Source organism: Diceros bicornis, chromosome 8 (assembly GCF_020826845.1).
Source record: "Diceros bicornis minor isolate mBicDic1 chromosome 8, mDicBic1.mat.cur, whole genome shotgun sequence".
Lineage (NCBI taxonomy): Eukaryota > Metazoa > Chordata > Mammalia > Perissodactyla > Rhinocerotidae > Diceros > Diceros bicornis.
In genome coordinates, this window is record NC_080747.1 from 63,494,737 (window position 1) to 63,516,237 (window position 21,501).

Sequence of the window (21,501 nt, forward strand, 5' to 3'; positions counted from 1 at the left end):
CTCCTATCCTCTGTCACTCGAGAACCTGAAAGATCTCTCTCTCTCACACACCACACACGTACACATGTCAAAACAAAAATAGTTGTATTTAATATTTCACAGAATGAAATATGATAATTCTGTCCATCTTGGTTATTTCCCTTTGACTTCTAAGAAACTTTATTTTGGAGAATATACACAGGGAGAAGGGCACAGTCTTAGAAGGATCTCTGTTTAAAATACAGCACACTCTGCTGCCCCTAAACTTACTTTTTGTTCATAGAGAGTGGTGAGTTTTGAGTATATCTGGAAATAAGCTCATATGTGCTATAATTTGTTCAACCTATTGTGAATTGGAGAAGAGTAGACTATAATTTTTCCTAGTGTAGTATCCAGTTCGTTATTTGAATATTGCAGCTCCAAGCCAGGGATGGACAGTTGCAGGAGTGATATGGATGAGATTATGTGGTGACTGACAGCCAAGTGCATGTTTTTGCCTTATGACACCTAGTTGAAACCCTAGTTCTGACTTAACTCTTGGATCTTGTCTAAGGGCAGATCTAAGAGAATTACTCTGTAGAATCTTTGGACCCACCATCGTTTTGATCCTGCACTTTAAATTATAGAAAGTTAGCCCCAGAATCAGTCAAACCAGTTTTCCCAGAGATCTTGAAACAAATGATGTTCCTGCACCCATCCAGACCCAGAGCAACCCACTTGCCACCCTTGTCCTGTGGAAAGCAGTGGGAATCCAGTTGGCTGTTGGAATTGAAGAGAAGGATGAGACATGTAGGTTACTTGCCTCAAAATATTCTGAATTCTGCCTTCTCTCTGTGTGATTTTCCAAATATAAAATGTGAAATTTCTTAGGAAATGGTAATTAAAATGAATTCTTTACCTTTTCAATTCACGAAATAGAACTTGCAAATTACGAAAGACACATTCCTTTCTATCCTTACAGAGGAAACATTGTCTATTTCAGGATTCATTTTCCTTAATATGGGATTTCAGCTCCAGATATAATTCAGGAGGTGCTTGCATGGTAATTGCATTCTTTTGCTGATTTTTCTCTTTCTCATCTTGAAGATGATTTTATTTTTTCATGCTATAAACCAAATGCTATTTAATGTTCTTATTAGGGAAGAACAATTAATGTATCTGTGAATTGTGGCCCTATTTATACATCTAGTATCAGAGTGAATTACTTGTTTGTTTAACCATGAAGTTCTACCTCATTTAAGACCATTTTTGTCTATTAGCAAATGAATTCTATTTGAATTTTTATGAGTATGTTTTACTTCACACTAAAGAGCCATTATTTTAGAAAATCAGAACATTAAAACTTTTTTAAACAAACAAACAAAAATGTATCATCTGCTTATAAATAGTGGAAGTAGAAACACAAATAATATATTTCCTAATTGCTTTTTCTTTTAGACCTAGCAACAATTGATCATGGGTAATGTTGATATTGGCCAATGTCTAGGCAAATAATATATACAGTACTACTAAACAAAAATGTACTTAAAAAAGCTTTTAAAAGAGCCACCTACCAGGTCACATTGATTAAGCATCTAAATAACATGTTGGATTTAAAATATATTTGTGTGAGATATCTATTTCATCCTTGAGGAACAATAATAAACTTTGTTGTGATGGTTGAGCTTTCTCCAGAGTTTACTTGAGATGTCAGGATAAGTAATTGCCTTGCTGCTACAAATTTGCAACAACATTTTGTTGGGCCTATTTTTTGCTGCCACTCCATAGATAATATATTTCATGAAGAGATCTTTCCATTGGCAGAAGTTGATTCCTTTTGTTTTCTCTGCAGAAAATGAGTTGCTTTGCTCTGTGATAGGCAGGTATCCAAGCACTAATACTTTTCAGTCTGGAATCAGGTAATGACGGCCCATCATTCTCACTGAAAGTGGGGATGACAAACTTGCTTGTCCCATATCTTCTAGTACAGCTCAAGGACAGGAAACAGTGGCTAGAATTTTATCAGCAGGCTCAAGAGTCAAGGGATGGGAGTGATTTGGATTGGAGTAGATGATTAAACTCTTTGAAGATTTCTCTCATGTTATCCACTCCAAATTGACCAGAAGGTGCTATTCTACTGTAGAGCCGTGAAGGCCTTGCCCCGCTTATCCCTCTGGAATGATACAAACACAATCTATTTTGTTGATCAATTCTTTCCTTCTCTTTTTTGTTGATGCAGTAGATCAGGTGTTGGACAACTGTAGCTTGCAGGACAAATCCACTCTATGGCTGGCAAGCTAAGAATGGGTTTTGCATTTTTAAATGGTTGAAAAAATCAGAAGAAAAATATTTTGTGAACAGGAAAATGATATGTCAGTGCCCATAATTAAAGTTTTGTTGGAACACAGCCTGCTAATTCACTTACATGTTGTCTATGGCTATTTCTCTGCTATGTTGACCAAGTCGAATTGAGTTTAGGACAGATATCGAATGGCCCACAAAATCCAAATTGGGGCAAGTCTAGACAGTTCTCAAAAAATACATTATTTACTATATACATAACTATGATCCTGTTCTTAACTACAGTGGTGATTTTTTCTGTATTGTGGAAAAGGGACTTTTTTCAGGAGCCAAATGGAAAAAATTTTAGTACATTTCTCATGTTTGGTATAGTCTAAATGTATTAAGGAAAGAGCCAAAGCAACGAGATATCGGAACCAGTTCAGATGGTAAATCATCTAATCTGAAGGTATGAGGTTAGTGCATCCGTTGATTTTAGCTACTTCCTATTTTTCCAGCCGTTTTATTGAGGAGCTCATTTCAACTTGTTAGAAATGCAAACTATTCAGAAATTTTAGGAATACTAGTAGCATTTTTTTCCTTTTTTAAAAGAAATAACACGTTTATCATAAAAAAAATATGTGACCAGCTATACTTTTTTAACTAAAAAAGTAGGAATATAGAGTTTATTATAAAGATTAAAAATATCAAATTTCTTTAGTGGTTTCCCTTAGTGTTTTAAGATTTTTCTCCTCTCTGTAAAAAATCCTTGTATGCACACAAAGTTAATCTGATGGTAAACAACTTCTGGGTTGATTAATTGATAGTTGAGTGAAATTACCCAAGGGTATTTTGCATATATATTAGAAACTTAAAAAAGTTTGCATACATTCTGTCTTCACTTATGCAGATCAGCTAAATAGGATGCTATTTACTGCATTTGTAAGAGTTGCCTCTTAGCTCTAAATAAACAATTTGGTATACCTTGGAAAGGACCTTTATGCCCAAAATAGTGTTATCATTTTCTACAGGTATGCACTTATCCTTACCAAGCCTCAATTCATTCTTTGCATTGCCTGGCTTACCATCCTTCCACCTTTAGAATGGAGCCCACGTTGAAGCACCCAGTGTGCATTGAACAATGTGGTTCATGGACGTACGTTCTACAGTTATGAGACTCTGAGCCCCTAAGGAGAGGATGGCAAACCCTGATTTGCAAATGAACGCTTCCTCTTTCCTACATTTGACATTCAGCTTTAGGATGAGATCACAAAACCCCTTCAGTCTGTATTAAATGTCAATCATAGGGCCAATAGTGGATAAAGGATGAAATAGTATATTTTGGATGAAGCCCAGGAAACAAATTATAATGTATGCTCTGTCTTTAATGGAATCATTTCCCTGAGGGTGCTGGAAATCTCAGGCTCATCCACAGTGCAGCCAGATAGAACTCTCCCAGGCTTTTTACAAGAGCTGTAATTAGCCCCTTATCAGCTCTGGAAGAATATGGACTATAGGAGAGCAAGGCAGTCTGTGGAGGCTTGCCCAGGTCCAATCTGGACTATTACTGGGCCTGAGACACTGGTTGATTCTGCTCAGCTCCGGAAGAGTTATTGGAGTTGTCCAGCCAGAACTTGTGAGGACTCCAGTGGCATTGACTAGAACTCCTCTGTGGGACTCACCTGGGTTGATTCGGGCACTGGTCAGCAGATTCTAATGGGTCAGTTGTTCAAAGTTACTGCCCCCCACCCCCCCACTGTGCACTGTATGGTCTTGTTTCCTGTATGCATTTCATCTCACTGACAAGGCTGTGAAACTCATCTTCTATTTCTTTAACAGCCCCTAAGCACTAGCTGCACTTTCTGCTCAGTTCAATAACTTCTCTGTAAATGTTGACTGCGTGGCAGGACGGGCGAGGCTAGAAGTTCTCAGAAGAGTGTGTGCTTTTGCATGTCTGTGCTGTGCGATGTTCGTAAGTCTCAGCCAGGCCCTCATGGGGCAGCAATTTAATTCTCCTGCCATTAGTCAAACAAGCAGTAGGCGAGATGGGTGTTAAGCTTAAATCTCTCTGGTGCACCATTTAAACCATACATCCAGCCTGTGGGTTGTCTACAGCCTGCCCTTTTGCTGCGGTGGGTCCCCTAATTCTCTTTTCAGTCCCTTCCATCTCATCATTGTTCTCCAAGGCACAGCTCTGTAAACCACATAGAGGCCTTTCAACTTCCCCTGCATTTTGTTTTATTCAGGCAATTGACTAGTACTGTCAGATAATTGGAGTGGAAATGTAAAATGAAAGCTGTATTATTCAGCTGCCAAGTCTCCTCGTTTGGCAGGGAGTGGGCGATGCTGGTAATTGTACCAGAAGTGTAATTGCTTTGGGTTCTGCCTCTGGATTTAACAGCGAACCTGGGAGGGTCTTCCTCGGAGGCACTCGATACTTGCTTCTCTTCAGTGGCTTCCTGGCAAACGGGCTTGAAGCAAATCTAATCAAGCATTCTTGTGTTGTTAAAGAATACAACCACTGTGTATTTTGCTGACTGCAGGAGTGGTTTGCTTGGTCTAAGTACTTAGTCAATATGTCATTCCTATCAGAACTGGAAGTTAATTTCCTCTTGGTTTGGAATGGGGGTGGGATTCACGTTCCCAGGGGTGGAGATGCTAACCTCACATGCCAGTTGTGGCCTGTGCCAGAGCGTTCTTGGGAACAGTAGCTGATGCAGAACAGAAGCCCATTTTGTAAACTAGTTATAATTGAGGAAATGTTTACATATCTGGAAAGAGCTGAATAGCTTAATGGAAAAATAAGGAAAGTAAAATGTAGTTGATTAGTTTGTCATTGAAGTTGATCATCTTGGTGGTTTTGGCCTAGCCAGCTTGCTTTCCATTTTTTTCCACTTTAATTTATGAATCAAGTGGCAGTGGTGAACAGTATTTTAGGGTAGGTTATGTTGGCTCTAGCATGTGGGAACATATGACACAGGTAACTTCCATTCCTCCCACGTTTCCCCACAACTTAACCCTGAGCCGTGTCAGACAATAGTAATCTTTCTCACTCAACCTACCTTGACAGAGCTTCAGAATCCTCCTCAACACAGCATTTTAAATAGCTACTTCCAGACTGGCATGTGTGATAAAATCTGTTTCTTGTCTCTGACTTAGAAATTTAGGAGAATATTTCCACCATGAACCCAGGAAATGGAAATAGCAGCAGCTAAGTAATTACTAAACTTTTCCTATTTGCCAAGATTAAGAAGGTTGATTTAAGTGGTGTTGTCTAGTGCAGTTTTGTTACTATATTATTATTATTTCTTTATGCCATGTGACTTTATAGAAAGCCAGAGGAGAAACTGTTTTTGTTTCCCTAGAAGCTTAAGGTCTTGAGTAAGATATTGAGAGTAAGATCGCCCAGACAGAGCTAGTGCCCTTGTTGGTCCTTAATGCCCTCCCTCCCAGAAACCCTTGTGGCTACAACAAGACGGGGTGGAGGAGGCAACAGCAGCCAAAGTCAACTAGGTCTATTGATCAGTTACGCTCAAACCTGTTGAGAGCTGTTTTCTTTAGAACTATCCTTTTTCCATTGGAAGAGCACAGTTCTTGAAACCAAGCAGTCCTGGCTTCAAATCCTGGCTTCACCAATTATATGATAACTGACCAAATAATTTCTTTAAGTTTCTATTTCTTTTTTTTGTAAAACAGAATAACTAATTCGTAGGATTTTTGTGAGGATTAAATGTCACATATAAGCACACACATATATATGTAATATAGATGTATGTAATATTTATATTATAGATGTACATATATACATACATGCACCTATAATATACACATGTGTGTGTGTATATATATATATACATCCTCAAATATGTAATGTATTTGTGTAATAGTTGCTTAGTAAATAGTAGCTATGAGTATTGTATGGACATACAAATTGTGTAATAGACATTTTAAAATGCGTTTGGGAAGTGGTGTATTTGATATTTTAAAAAAGCAATCTCTACAGTATCATATTTTGAAAAGTAAGCTTTCTAACTTGCTTGCACATTAGGAGTGGTTGTGTACTGAGGAATGTGGTCATGAAATGCACGCAGGAGAAAAAGTCCAGCAGATGATGAACTGCTTTATAAATTCCGCACAGGGGTGTACAGTGATGATCCCTCTGAGTAACAGAGGTTATACAGAGATTTGTCTGGGTACAGGAGAGATCTGAGGATGGAGAACTGAGAGCCTCTGCTCTACCCTTTGAGCGCTGGGCACTGTGCTGAGGAATTGCAAACGTGTTATCTAATTTATTCTCCTCATGTTCCTCCAGGGTAGGTTTTATTATCTTTATTTATTTATTTTTTTACATAAAAGGAAACTGAGGTGAGTCAGGATAATTATCCTGCTTAAGGTTCTATAATTATTAAGGCAGGGAGCTAGATTCCAACCCAGAGTTGTTTGATTTTAAAATCCATGTCTAGGTTATGGTCGATGTGGTCTGATCTCTGAATTTTATGGGAGGGGAATCTGAGGCCCAGGCAAGTGACTTGTCTAGTGTGCCCAGCTTGGTAAACGCAGGTTCTGACTCTCAGTCCAGTGCTCTTTTTCCGTGCTGTATTCTCTCTCTGATTATTTTCTTTTGCTTTGTTCCCTAATTGTTTCAAAAGTCTTCTTCTTCAACTATATTTCAAGTTCAAGAGCAAATGTAAGGGACTGGGTTGTATTCTTCTGTATCTGGTTTAAGTTGTTTAGGTTCTGTATCTTCCACATTGTTTAGCACAATGATAAATCCTCAAGAAATTCTTGGTACATTGACTTCTTAAAGGAATCAGTCTCTGAAATCCTATTTTGGATGAGGCAGAGGTATAAATACACGCAAATATACAGATATACATTTTGGGGTTTTATCTTTGAGACCTTCAGTTGATACTTTATAATAATGACTCTCAATATTATTGGATCCACTGCCCTGTTTTCATCCAGTCTGACAATCTTTAACATTTTCATTCAGTGTAATTACTCATATTTTAAGGTTTATATTTACTATTTTACTGTTTCTTTTCTATTTGTTATTCCTGTTCTACATTTCTTTTTTCTCTCTTTTCTTCTTTTGGATCAATGCAATGTTTTTTTTATATTTCATTTCCCCATCTATTAGCTTGTTATGCATGCTTTTACTATTCCTTTAGAAATTACAACATGTATTAATCATTTTATTTACCTCTTCCTACCAGTGCTAGAACGTTGAGACATTTTAACTTTATTTACCCCTCTTCCATCTTGTGTGTTATTTTTGTTATGTATTTTATATTTACATATATTTAAAATCTCATAAGATGTTATTATTTTTGTTTTGTACAGTTATTTAAATTTACCTGCATATTTGCCCTTTCCATTGCTTTAAATTCCTTTCTACACACTGTGTTTGCATTTGAATCATTTTTTTTTTTTTGCCTGAGGACCTACTTTTAGTATTGGGTTTTTTTTTTGGTTTGGGTCTGCAGGTGACAAATTCTCACAGGTTTTATTAATTTAAAACATCTATTCCACTTTCATTTTTGAAGGATATTTTTGCTGAAGGATATTGAGAATATGGAGATATAGAATTCGAAGTTGGTGATTGTTTTCATTTATCTAAAGATGTGTTTTCTGACTTCCATCGTTTTTTGGTGGAGAAATTAGCTGTCAGGTTTGGTGTTCTTATTTGAAGACAATTCTCCACCACTCTACAGCTTTTAAGATTTTTCTCTATGGAAACCATCTAAATGTCTGTCAATGGATAAATATATAAAGAAAATGTGGTGTATATATAATATATATATAAAATGGAGTATTATTTAGCCTTTAAAAAGAAGGCAATCCTGTTATTTGTGACAACATGGATGAACTTGGAGAGCATTATGCTAAGTGAAATAAGCCAGAGAAGGACAAATACTATATGATATCACTTATATGTGGGAAAAAAAGAAAAGTCGAAGTCATAGAAACAGAGTAGAAAAGTGGTTGCCAGAGACTGGGAGGTAGGGGGAATAGAGAGAGGTTGGAAGAAAAATTTCTTTTTCTCTTTGCTCTTGGTTTTTAGTAGCCTTACTCTGATGTGCTTAGATATTGTTTTCTTTATATTTATATTTATTTTGCTTTATATTCATAGCACTTCTTGAATCTGTGGCTCGATATTTTTCTTCCATTTTGCAAAATTCTTGTCTGTTACTTCTTCAAAAATTTGTTTTTGCCCATTTTCTGTCATCTCTTTCTCAGAACTCAATTGCCCATATGTTAAATCTTGCAACATGTTCCATATGTCTCCCATGCTCTTTTCTATGTTTTCTATACTTTTTGTTCTTTATCCTTCAGTTTGGATATTTTCTACTGACCTATCTTCCTGTTTACTAATATTCTTTAGAGCTTTATCCAGTATGCAGTTAAACAAAATTAACCTCATTTGTTTGTATTTTTCTGTTCTAGAATTTCAAATTAATTATGTTTATAGACACTGATTATCTCATGAAATATTTGTAGTTACTTTAAAATCTCCAATATATGTTTTTATTGACTTCTGTTATCTTCGTAAATTTCTAAACTAAATAAACTACGATCCTTCTTTGAGTTACATAGTCATTAAGTTCCTGGATATTATTACAGTGTATATGATTAACACTCCATAAATTCTTTGTGTTTATATGTAAAACAGAGTTAGGATATATAATCTGACAATTGTAAACAGGTTTTTCACTGACATGAATGTTTGGTGGGACATTTGAAAGTCATGCGGAAGTGAAGCAATGATTTCATGTGTAGGAGTGTCTTGCTCGTTACATGACATCTAGAATTTATGATCCCTGTCCATTAAATGCCAGCAGCACCCCAGCATTCAGTCTTCAAAACAAATTTTCAAATGCCTCTTGGGGTGGTATAGCCCCTGTTTAGGAGCCTGCTCTACATTAAATAGTGAGGCTGGGCCACCAGTAATGAAGTCCTTGACTCAGGGCCTCGACTAGGCCTGAAAACATTCATAGTAGGATGTGGCTTTACCTGGTTGAACATGAGTGTCAGTACGACTCTCAACCATTTACTGGATGGCCAATTTAGCTAGGCCAACTACTGAGAGGCTGACTAGAGGAAAAAGTTAGAGATTAGGGGCATGCGGCAGAGTTTCAAACGACATGGCAGCTTTGGCACACTGAAACACAATAGCATCAGGCAGAAGAGCCTGCTTTCAGTCAGAAATAGAAGGGCCCTTTTAGAGCAGAGGTCTTGACTGAGACATAAGTCTAAGAGGCAGGGTCTCGAACAGTACATGTTGAAAATGGCTACTGCAGCTGCAAGGCTTTTATATAGCAGCATGGAAAGTGAAGTACTGTTGTCTGTGTATTTGACTTTTCAGCATTTACATCACAAAATAGCTAGAATTATTTGTTTGAGAATATCTATCTACCCTTCCTTCCACCCATCCATCCATCCATCCATCCATCCATCCATCCGTCCATCCATGTATCCATTCATTAACTCAGTCAAAAACATGGTAAGTGCCTGCTATGTTTCAGTCACTATGGGAACACAAAGCTGCCTATATATAAAGAAATTGTCTCTACTCTTGTGAAGGGAGAGAGACAAGTAAACAACTAATTATAAAATGAATGATAATGATCTAGTGGAGACAGAAGACAAGAAAATAAATAATTTTAATATGAGAGATAATAGCATAGCTACAATTTAATTTCATGTGCAAACATTTTGGATGTTTAATTTTTTTTTCTCCATTTGCCTTAGGAATATGAAATGAGGTCATTGAGAGCTGAATTATTAGAGAAAAAAAGTAATTACAAGCTTAAGCTATACTAGAGTTTCCCTAGTATCTGGATTACTTAAAGTGGAAATATGAGACAGACGTTTTATTCATTATAGAATTTTTCCTGTGGTTAACATCTCTAGGAATTTCTAAGGGTTATTTTGTCATTGGGGTGCTCTTAGGTTGTTCTTTCACTATAACAGGATTGTGTTAGAACAAATGGAAGCTGGGTGTAAAAAATAGAAGAGTTACAGAGCTAAGCCTGTGTTTCCATTGCTTCAGAATTTGGAATGCGAAGCATATTCCCTGGGGATTTTAATTTTATTTTATAGATTCTATCTTTTTTTTTGTATATTCCTCTAGGAATATAGTTTCCACAGCACTCTATATTTTGTAACATTTTGTAATATTTTGTAAACATTTAAGCTGTGGGAAAGTTAATTTCCTCTTATCTTGGAAGCTGGAGATTTCAGGAGGGGTTTTGTAAAGCTCTAAATACTACAACTACTCCCTCTGTCACAGAAAATACCATGATCAGCTGGTTAGGATTGTGGCAGGTGACCAGACTCATACCTAACATTTATCGAGTGCTTCCCAGACACCAGTCCCTGTGCTAAGGACATTAGTTTATTTCATTTTTACTGTCACCCTATTGGATCCTATCTTATCCTTAGTTTATATATTAGGAAATGGAGACTCAGAAAAGCTAAGAGATTTGTCCAAGGTCCCAAAGCTAGGAATTGAATTGGTATTTGAAGCCAAGTTTTCTCACTCTACCATATTGGCATTGCTACTTGAGTTAGTGGTATATAACCTTGTGTTCGTAGAACAACGCTGTGGTACAGAGGTGGGTGTTGTGGGAAAAACATAAGCTTCAGAATCAAATGGACACTGGTTCAAATATAGGTACCACCACTTACAAACTTTGAGCATATTATCTAACCTGTCTGAACCTTGATTTACTCATCTATAAAATGGGGATGATGATAATTCCTATCTCAAAATAGTTTAGGAAGAAATATAAAAGATGTGAATGTACCAAAGAATCTGAAACCCAGATGGTGCCCTCTTTCTCCTTTTTCTTTTCTGTGCAAAACAGAACTTGGAGGACTAAGTCTGGCTTTGCGGAAGCAAGCGGAGCTTTGAGAACATGAGGCAGGGAAATATGGACTTAGCCAAGGAGGCAGAGAAGGCCTTCCTGAGGAAGTGATATTTCAACTGAGACCTGGAGGATGTGTGGAAGTTAGATTAAGAGGGGTGGGAGTGTGTCGTTGCAGGCACTGGGAACATGTTAAGCAGGTAAGTCACTTAACCTCACAGTCCCTTCCTCTGTAAATAGCAGCACTACCCTAGTGTGCCTCACCTTGTTGGCCTGTTAAAGTGATAAAGTAGAAGTAAGAGTGGTTTGAAATGGTAACACTGTTGTGCAATGTAAGGCATTCATTGTTACTGATACAGGATAACAGCATAGCACAGATGAAAAGGGATGGGTTTGAATCCCAGATCTACCCATTACTAGATGAGCTCTGGCCAATTCACTCAGCCTTTTCACACCCTATTCCCTCATTTATAAAATAAGGGTAGTGATGCCTTGTTCACAGGGTGCTGGGAGGAGCAGCAAGATGGTGAGTGTGTGGAGAACCTGGAGAAGTACTGGCGTTGGCAGTAGCTGGTTCCCTTTCCTTTTCCAGCCTCCACCCTTGGTACCACACTATTCTAAGAAGACATATACAAGAACATGATGTTAACTTGCCATGCTGTTCAGGGTCTCTTGTCAGCCAACTGAACAAAGACATTTTCAGTTATATATAGCAGCTATCTTTTCATCTGTGATTCAGGCTGTTGTTTCTATATCCAAGCTGATATTCTTATAGCTGATGCCTTCAGGTTTATCATTTTAAGACAGCAGGAGGAGGAGATCGGGTGTGAGCTAATCACTCCAGAATGCTGAAATGGGAAACTACTTAGGTCCTCGGTGTAGAAAACAAGAAACTCCATAACGGATGTTAATATGGAGCGAGCCTTTGAGATAGGTCTCAAACAGGAAGCGGTTTGCTATTTTTTCTTTTATTTGGCATTAACTTGTATTTGCTCCTCCTGAAAGGAGAGAATTTAATGTAAATACAAGGATTCATATCTTTTCTTAACAATAATTGTCCTCTGCTTCTTTTTATTTGGGGCTGGTTGAGGAGCTTTACGTGAACTTTAAGATGAGAACAGATGAAAAAGGAATTGTTTATCTAAGCTGTCTGAGGAAGAGCACTTGGGGAAAGCACTGAACTCTAAAATAACCTTATGAAAGTTATTGATTCGTTTCTTTATGGTTCCTTGACAAACAACAACCATTATTTCTGTGCCCGAACTGGAGCTGGGTCAAAGAACCCTTTTTTATGGATTATCTTTCCTGAAAGCCAGACTCGTCAGGAAAATGAGCCTCCAGAAATGAAGACATGAGGCCCAGTTGAATATTGTGGCCCTTTCATTGCTTTGAAGGACAAATAGGGAACATAGTTAATTTTTAAAAATCTTACTGAGTGCAAGACGGTTTAGGAATAACTCAGTGAGGGAAGTTTAGACAAATGGCTCACTGTTATGTATTTGGTAGGTGTTTTTATTTACCTCCACACCCCTAGGGCAGTTCAACTCCAAAGCCCAGATTCTACCTCCCTGTGGTTGGCAGGAAAAAGGGCACAACGTTTTTTGTTCTTTTACCTTATATTTTATTTATTTATTTATTTATTTATTTATTTATTTATTTATTTATTTATTTATTTATTTATTTTTTGTGAGGAAGATCAGCCCTGAGCTAACATCCATGCTAATCCTCCTCTTTTTGCTGAGGAAGACCGGCTCTGAGCTAACATCTCTTGCCAATCCTCCTCCCTTTTTTTCCCCAAAGCCCCAGTAGATAGTTGTATGTCATAGTTGCACATCCTTCTAGTTGCTGTATGTGGGACGTGGCCTCAGCATGGCTGGAGAAGCAGTGTGTCGATGCACGCCTGGTATCCGAACCCGGGCCGCCAGTAGCGGACCGCGTGCACTTAACTGCTAAGCCAGGGGGCCAGCCCCCTTATATTTTAAAATAGCATTAAAGGGGACGTGTCACCTACTATGTGCAAGCACTCTTCTAGACATGGGGGACACAGCAATGTACAAAATAAGCAAAATTTCTGCTCTCCTAGAGCTTATGTTCTAGTGAGGAAGAGAAAGACCATGAATAAGCAACTATACAGTATAATGTCAGGTGGTGAGAGCTGGGAAGAAAACGGTAGAGGAACAGATAGATGGCAAAATACTGTCTGAGGGGGAGGTGTTTGAGCAGCCACTTGAATGAAGCGAAAGAATAAGCCATGTTGGGATTTGGGGGAAGAACACTCCAAGCAGAGGAAATGGCATGTTCCAAAGCCCTGAGCTGGGAAGGTAGTTGGTAGTTTCAAGAACAGCAAGAAAACCAGAGTAGCTAGAGCCGCGTAAAAGTGGTTTGGGAGAGAGGGTAGGAAATGAGGTCAGAGAGAGAAATAAGTAGACAGTGGAACTGTTTAAGCAGGAGAGAAGCATGACCAGGTGCCATCAAGCTGTGACAATCCTGTCCCGAAGCCATTGCTGCATTCTGACCCGTATGAGCCTAGCTTGCTCTAAGTAGCGAGCTCTGCTCCTCAGAAGGTGCTTGGAGGGACTCTTAGCACTCACCTCCTCCAAGGCAGTTCCAACAGCTCTCATTTGTCAGCCCCAAACTTGTACCCTCACCACGGTCTCCAGCTAGGTCCTTCCATTTGACTCAAGGGAGCTTTCAGTTTCCTAAGGGCCCAGCATAAGAACAGAAGAATCAGTAATTCTTGATGCCAGGAGATCCATCAGAACTAGGAAAAGAAACTCAAGAAAGGGAGAGCTTTATACCCTTTTCCAGGATATGAGTGTACAGGGACCAGAGGCCTAAAGCTGCCCATAGTCATCGCCCCCAGGGAAGCCAGCAGTCCAGGCCCCCTTCTTCCTACCTGGGAGGTTCTCATAAGCTCTATATCCCATCATTGAGTTACCTACAGATGGCTTTGAGAATCTGAGATTTTTGTGAAAATACTTCTTTTAAAGAAACATGTTTTGTTGAATAAATGGGACATACACACGACCATTATACTGGTCAAGGTTTTCTAGAAAATTTTAATATGCTAAAAAAATCACTTGTTATATATTTTTGTTATTGAAAAAATAGATAATATGGATAAGGATAAAGGAAAAAACAAAAAAATCACCTAGAATCCACACCCAGGAATGACCACACTTCCCTTACTAGTTTATATAATTCTATACTTTCTTTCAATGCACGTAAGTATATTTTGATTACAAAAAGGCATTATAGTCTACATATTCTTTCGTAACTTGAAAGCACAGCTTTGGGAGAGCTTTATTCCTTCTTTCTCATTTTTGGTTTAAGAAACCAAGGAGATTTAAAATGAGATGAATTAATCAATAATTATAGTGGGATTATTATACCATTCAGATGAAAGAAAATTTATATTGACAGTTGATATGCTACTCTCATAGAATACTATAAATAGTTTCCCCCCAGAAATTTGAGTACTGATGAGGGATATATTCATTGTTTATTTTTAGTACCAATCAAATGTTCAGTAAATACTTAACCAAGTGAAATAAGTTTTTTTTTTTTCTTGAGGCACCTCGCTATTACTTTAAGATATTTGGGGAAGGAGGCACTGTATGATCTACAAGAACATTTTATTCATGTATTATTAAAAATATTAAAAGCTGTTGAAACAGATCATATTTTGATTACTTTTTAGGTTTGTCATAATCTAATCCTTTAATCTATATATATATCTAGAGTATATATAGAGAGATTATATAGAGAATATATCTAGAGAAAGACTATTTTAAGACTATTTCTCTTGCAGAGTGTGTTAGATTGGAAGAGAGGATTATAAAGCGACAGAATTGCAATAGTAACATGGAATATCCGTAAAACTTCCTTTACAATGTTATTTCTTTGGCCTTTATGGCTTTATCCAAAGCTTTAGCTATTGAGGAACTCTAGTATCCCCACCTTCATAAAGCAATTTTATAGGACCATAGAAATTGGTTCATAAAGTTTCAGACCTGAAAAATATATGGCCATCTATCCAGGCCTCATTTTGTTTTAAAATTAATCATAAATCATTTACTCTATGAGGACATTAATATAAGGACTTTTTAGACAGTCCAATGTCTAGATGAAGAAAATTTTTCTTCAAACATAGTTTGATCCCCGTGCAGTAATAACCTTCAACATTATGGGGATTTTGTAGTGATGTCACTTAAACATTGTTTTGTCCAGATCTTGCATTCTACCTGGGATATCTCAATTTGCATGGGTAGATATTTTCTTGAGGGTAAGCAAGTACTCAGGGCTGTTCATGAATGAATTCAGCCAACACTCAGGAACTGTGCTAGGTAATGGAGATGTACAAAGAGGAATAAAACAAGCTCTTCTTCCTTGAAGAGTCATAGTCTGGTGGGAAGACAGATAGGTAAACGAATTCAGGAAGGCTTCCTCACCCACATAAATTTAACTTTGAAATAACATGAAGAAAACTTATGGTTCTATGAATGAAAGTGAAAAATTATTCCATGTTTTTAGAAGATCCTGTTTAGAGTTCTTATAAGCCAAGTCCAGTGATTGAGAGCTGGTAAAAAGTATAATGGACTGTTTTGGAGTCTGTGGTCACTGAGGAAATAATTGAGGTGTAGAGAAGAACTCGACACCTGGTGTAAGAATGCCACACCTGGAGAGAGTGATGATGACTGGCGCCTTAGAGCCATGCTGAGCTGAAGGGAGTACGTGGAGTGGGTGTGGCCATCTGATGCCTTTGTGAAAGGAAGACATGGGTTCATGGTTATGTCAGCTTAGTGAGACAGAGGCTTTTCCAATTACCTAGTAGTCTTGAAAATGCAATCTATGGATCCATTCTTCGCTTCTACTGCAGTGTCCTGGATCTTTTCAGTGCTAGGGTCCTAATTAAGTAATACAGTCACCCACCTCATAAAGACATTTCAGTCAACAGTGGACTGCATATACGATGGTGGTCCCATAAGATTAGTACCATATAGCCTAGGCGTGTAGAAGGCTATACCATCTAGGTTTGTGTAAGTGCACTCTATGATGTTCATACAGTGATGAAATCACCTGACGATGCATTTCTCAGAATGTATCCCTATTGTTAAGCAGTGCATGACTGTAATTTCACTCTGTTTTACCTGTGTAGGCTTGAGCAGGAAGATGGGAAAATCAAGGTTCTGATAGGACAGTTTTCACTCTGAGAAGAGGAAATGTTCGGAAGATATTTACTAAATGCCTGTGACATCATAGAAAGCATTTAGATTAAAATAAAGGACATTTAATAGGCCCTCAGTAAGTTTCAGGCACTGTTCAGATCTCTTTAAATACATCATCTCATTTGATCCTTTCAATAACCTTATGAGTTACGAATTTTATCATCCCTACTTTACAGATGAGGAACCTGGGACACAGACACCTTAACTTGATGACAGACTCACCGTTAATAAATGGTGATACCAGGATTCGAGTCCAGGCAGCCCGGCTCCAGAGCCTGAGTGCTTAAATCGCACAGAGCTTTGTGAACTTGGGCAAATTGCTCAATCTCTCGAATCCTCTTTCCTCCTCTGTAAAATGGGAATAGTCATACTAAGAATAGTGCCAGCTCCATAGGGTAGTCATGCACGTAAGTGCTTTGCATAGCACTGATGTGCAGTTACTTCCCTCTCTGCTGGGCCCAGCCCCTCTGGATGATGGCAGAGGTTGGGACAGCAAACTCAGCCACCCTCCTCCAGTACCACAAATGCCTCCTTCTTTTAGCACTTCTTGCTCCGAAAGTAGTCAGCATAAGTGGTCAATAAATGTTAGCCACTGGCTTTATGAAGTTGTCATTTTTATTTAATTTGTATCCTGAAACTGATATTGTTTTCTTGAAATCAGCAGGGAACATATATTGCACCATGCTTGAGAATGAAATTTGTTTTTTCTCACCTACTTGTCTTCGCTCTTTGGGTTAAGAGTAGACTGTAGTTGGCACATTATTGCCAATTTTAGAGGAAGGTGCTATAGCAATAAAGAGAAAGAAATTCGGAGGTATTCCAAGTCAGATTCTAGTACTCATTTGCTTTGATTCAGATTTTTTGTGAGATAGCCGCTGGGAATGTAATCTCAACTTAGATGTATTTTATATTTCTTAAATGACTTTAGGTTTGAAGCACATTCCCTAAGAGGTTATGTGTTTAACATTTCTCAGCCCAAAAGGATGACTTCATTTTTCCTTGGAAATGTTGTGCACGTCCATGTAAATCTGTACCAGTGTTGGTATGTGAGACCTGGTCCTCCAGAGAAACAGAACCAGTAGGAGACATGTGTGTGTCTTTACATATATATATATATATCAGGAGAGGTTTATTTTAAGGAATTGGCTCAGGCAATTGGGGGGACTGGCAAGTTTGAAATCTAAAGGGCAGGCGGGTAGGCTGGAAATTCAGGCAAGAGTTGAAGTTGTAGTCTTAAGTCTGAAATTTTGAAATTTGTGGGGCAGGCTGGTAGCCTAGAAACTCAGGCAGAATTTCTATGTTACAGTCTTGAGGCTGAAGTCCTTCTCTAGGAAACCTCAATTTTTGCTCTTAAGGCCTTTAACTTCATCCATATTATCTAGAGTAATCTCCTTTACTTAACAACTGATTGTAAATGTTAATCACATCTGCAAAATACCTTTACAGCAACAACTAGGCTGGTGTTTGATCAAACAACTGGGCACCATAGCCTGGCCAAGTTGACACATAACATTAACCATCACATATGGTTTCTGCCTTTTGTGTGAAAGCATCTGTGGCTAGCATCCACCTGTTTCCCAGCTCATCCCAGTTCAAGTCGAACGCTAATGTTCTGAGGACTCCATTGGGAACTTCGAAACTTCTCTTACTCCCCACTAAAGTATTTTAGTAGCACTTCAAATGAGAAAGTTTAGAAAGAAGGAAAAAGCTTTCACTAGGCAACTTATGAAATGTGAATGCTTGGTTTATGAAGGACATACAGTGAAGGACGTACTGGGCCAAGGTCAGTGCCTACTTTGAGGAGCTTACAGTCTGGTCCAGCAAGGCTAGCAGAAATGTAAATGAGTGCAATAAAGCCTGACAGTGTGTGCGGGAAACAGTGGGGTCACAGAGAAGTGGTGAAGAGTGCACCTGAGTTGGGGGTGCAGTGCGCAGGGTTAAGGATTAGGAAATAATTCAACCTTGAGGTTGAGGTTTGAAAGAAGCATGTTGATTTACAACTGTCTCTGGAGGAGTCAGGGAAGAATGGGGATGTCAGGAGGAGGGTGACTTGTGAGACCAGATAAGGGAGGGTGGGGCTGTCCAATGGTTTGACCAACTTGAGTGGAGGGATGGAAGTCTCAGGACTGTGGAATTTGCCGAGGATAGGGAGAGAGACGAGTGCCAGATTTTGGGGCATCTTTCCATGAGAGGTAAAAATGAGCCACAGAATAGTTTTAAACCAAAGAACAACATGAACAATACTCTAAAAAGAGGCTTAGTGTTTAAAACTCAACCAAACAGTATGGCTGTTTTCAACCCATATAAAATAGGAATTTGGGTTAGGAAGTCTCTGGGAAAATGGATTTCAGTACAGTCTATGGTGTCTTTACCGCAGCAATTCGAAGTCAACAGAGCAGCTTTTCAAAGGACAGAAATAGGTCTCTGTGGGGTCTACGTGATAGTTGCGTTCAAAGTTACTTCAAAATGGGGCACGATTGAAATACGGATTCAATATGATGGACGGTGGGAAATAGGAAAAAAATTTCTAAGACCTTTCTGTGCTGATCCCAGTTTCACTTTTCTGTTTATGACCATTACTTTCCTTTCCAATTTACTGAGAACTAACATAGTGTCATCAATTTATGTTTAATTAATACCCTCGTGTTAATGATCCAAAATAATTTGTGAGATCCTTATGGATGGTGCCCGTATGTATGCTTCCTTTGTACCCAATATGCCTAGCATACATCTGGACACATAATAGCCACTCAATGTGTTGGTTGATCTGCCTTAAAAATATTGAATTACTTACTCAAGCCCTTCTTGTTTCTGATGACCATTAGAGTACGGAGTTAGTATCAAAGTGCTGGAAAGTGAAGTCTGAGGTGCTGATAGTATCTACTGGTAAATGCTGCTTGTAGGATGCTGATTAGTGCTAGTCCAAGTGTCATTTTCCTTGCAACATGCTCCGATGCTTTCTGCTAGTTAACAGCAAAGAGAAACTTAAAGTCAGGGAGCAGCTTGTCCTCCTGAGGTTTCAGGCCGATCCATGGTTTTTACTCTGGGTATTGACAACTCTCTGCTGCGTGCCCTTATCTTTGGCTACACAGGTTGACTGTGGTGAAATGGATTATACTGCTTTTATTGCCCCTCGAGGTTTAATCAGTGCCCAGCAAGCACTGTGTGTGTCTGTGACTTTCCTTTGCCTTTTAATTGTCCAGGCTGTGGGGCTGTTGATGGTGCTGCTTTTGTGTGCTCATACCTTGACTGATCAGTTTTTAACTCAGAGCTTATGCATCTTTGCAGGATGCCACAATTTGGAAGCCCGATTCATGCCAGAACTGCCGTTGCCATGGCAATATTGTTATCTGCAAACCTGCTGTTTGCAGGAACCCTCAGTGTGCCTTTGAGAAGGTATGGTATCCTGATTGTATCCTACGTGTATTGGTAAAGTCAGTGAAGGGTAGGGTTTTTGCATCTTTTCATTTGTCTGGCTTTGACATTTATCTCAATCTCTAATTGAAAGCTTTATGAAATGCGGGAGAGAATTTTAACGTATCATATCTAAGAATATCTTAATTTGTTTATTGAGAATTTACTCTAGACTAGGCACTCAGTTAAAGGTTTACAAATGTTATCCCGTTCAATATTATGTTGGGTAGGTATCTTTATCCCCACTTTACAGATGAAGTGAAAGTGAAGCCTGGAAATTTTAAGCAACTTAACCATAATTATGCAATTAATAAACCATTGCCCAGAGGTTTTCCCCAGGTCTAACAGGTGCCAAAGCTACTGATACTAACCACAACATTTACAAGCCATTGAATGCATTGAAAGCCAAGATTCACTTCTTGAAGATGATTTTCTAAAAACATTGTTCATTCTGCCACTGATTGTAGTATTGTGCTGCCATTGGGCTCCTGGGGAAAAAAGAAATCTTGTGGTTGACCAAGTGTATGAGGGATACTTCCTCCGTTCTCCTTCGTTAAAAATTTTCAGTTTTCTCTGACTACACCTCTATTCTGTTAGAATATTTTTTTTCCAGGTGCTGACTCTTTTCTTTTTAAAGTGAATCTATTAAAGAAAAAAAGCTTAAGCTTCAAATTTGAACATTTGAAATTCCCTGGAGAAGACCAATTATTTCCTTTAAAAAGCATTCTGTCAATTTCACAAGCACAGTTTCTTTTTCTAGTTTTCTCCCTCCCCCTATAATGATTAATCTTGAGCCTTTATGCCTTCTAATGCTAATAAGTTTTTGTTTGTTTCTGACATTGGAGTGAGGGTTCTGTATAAGTATACTTCTCAATTTCTGCATAGGTATATTTCTGAGAAGCTGGATGTACATCAACTGTTGGTAAATTTGATAATATTTTATTGTATTTTATGGGGCTTTCTATTTTATGGAGTAAATACTCCTAAAAGATCTCTATTTAGCTTGCTGAGTAATTCATGTCAGAATCTGAGCCTGTCATGTACAGGCCACGAAGACATGCCCTCCTCCACTTCTCATGAATACTTGTGGTATTGTAGAAGAAGCCCTGAGTTAAATGTTAAAAGACAGATTGTGTTGCTGGAAACTGAATGTTCTATACTAGGGGTCAGCAGACTAAATCTGACCTACTTGTTTTTTGTATGACCTATGAACAAAGAATGGTTTTTACATTTTTAAATAGTTGAAAAAAATCAGGAGAGAACAATATTTCTTGACATGAAAATTATATGAAATCAAATTTCATTGCCCCTAAATAAAGTTTTATTGAAACATAGGCATACTCATTTGTTTATGTATTGTCTATGGCTGCTTTTGCACTACAATGGCAGAGTTGTAGAGTTGAGATGTAGACCTTATGTGGCCCCCAGAGGCTCAAATATTTACTATCTGGCCTTTTACAGAAAAAGTTTCTAACTCTTGTTCTATATCAAATGTGATTTTCTTCCTTCCTAATTTGTTCATCTCTTAATTTTTTTCATCTTAGTACATGGCAACTCCCTTCTTCCAGTTGCTCAGGCCAGAAAACTTAGCATCATCCTCAACTCTCCACCTTCTCTCACATCCCACATCTAGGACATTAGCAAATCCCCAGCTCTTCATAAAACAGTACATTCCATATGCAGCTTCTCTGCTCTTACTCTGTTTCTGCCTATTACCATCTTTTGCCTGCATTCTCAGTCACCTCTTAACT

At 38.3% G+C, this 21,501-nt stretch overlaps 1 protein-coding gene across 8 annotated transcripts in view; it reads left to right on the forward strand.

Moving 5' to 3' along the window:
* FRAS1 (Fraser extracellular matrix complex subunit 1) overlaps positions 1-21,501 on the forward strand; it is a 420,704-nt gene that overhangs the window by 134,329 nt on the left and 264,874 nt on the right. For all 8 annotated transcript variants that reach the window (XM_058547329.1, XM_058547330.1, XM_058547331.1 and 5 more), the window contains exon 3: positions 19,625-19,732. In XM_058547329.1, coding sequence (XP_058403312.1) covers positions 19,625-19,732 — 108 coding nt within the window. The remainder of the gene's footprint in view (positions 1-19,624; positions 19,733-21,501) is intronic.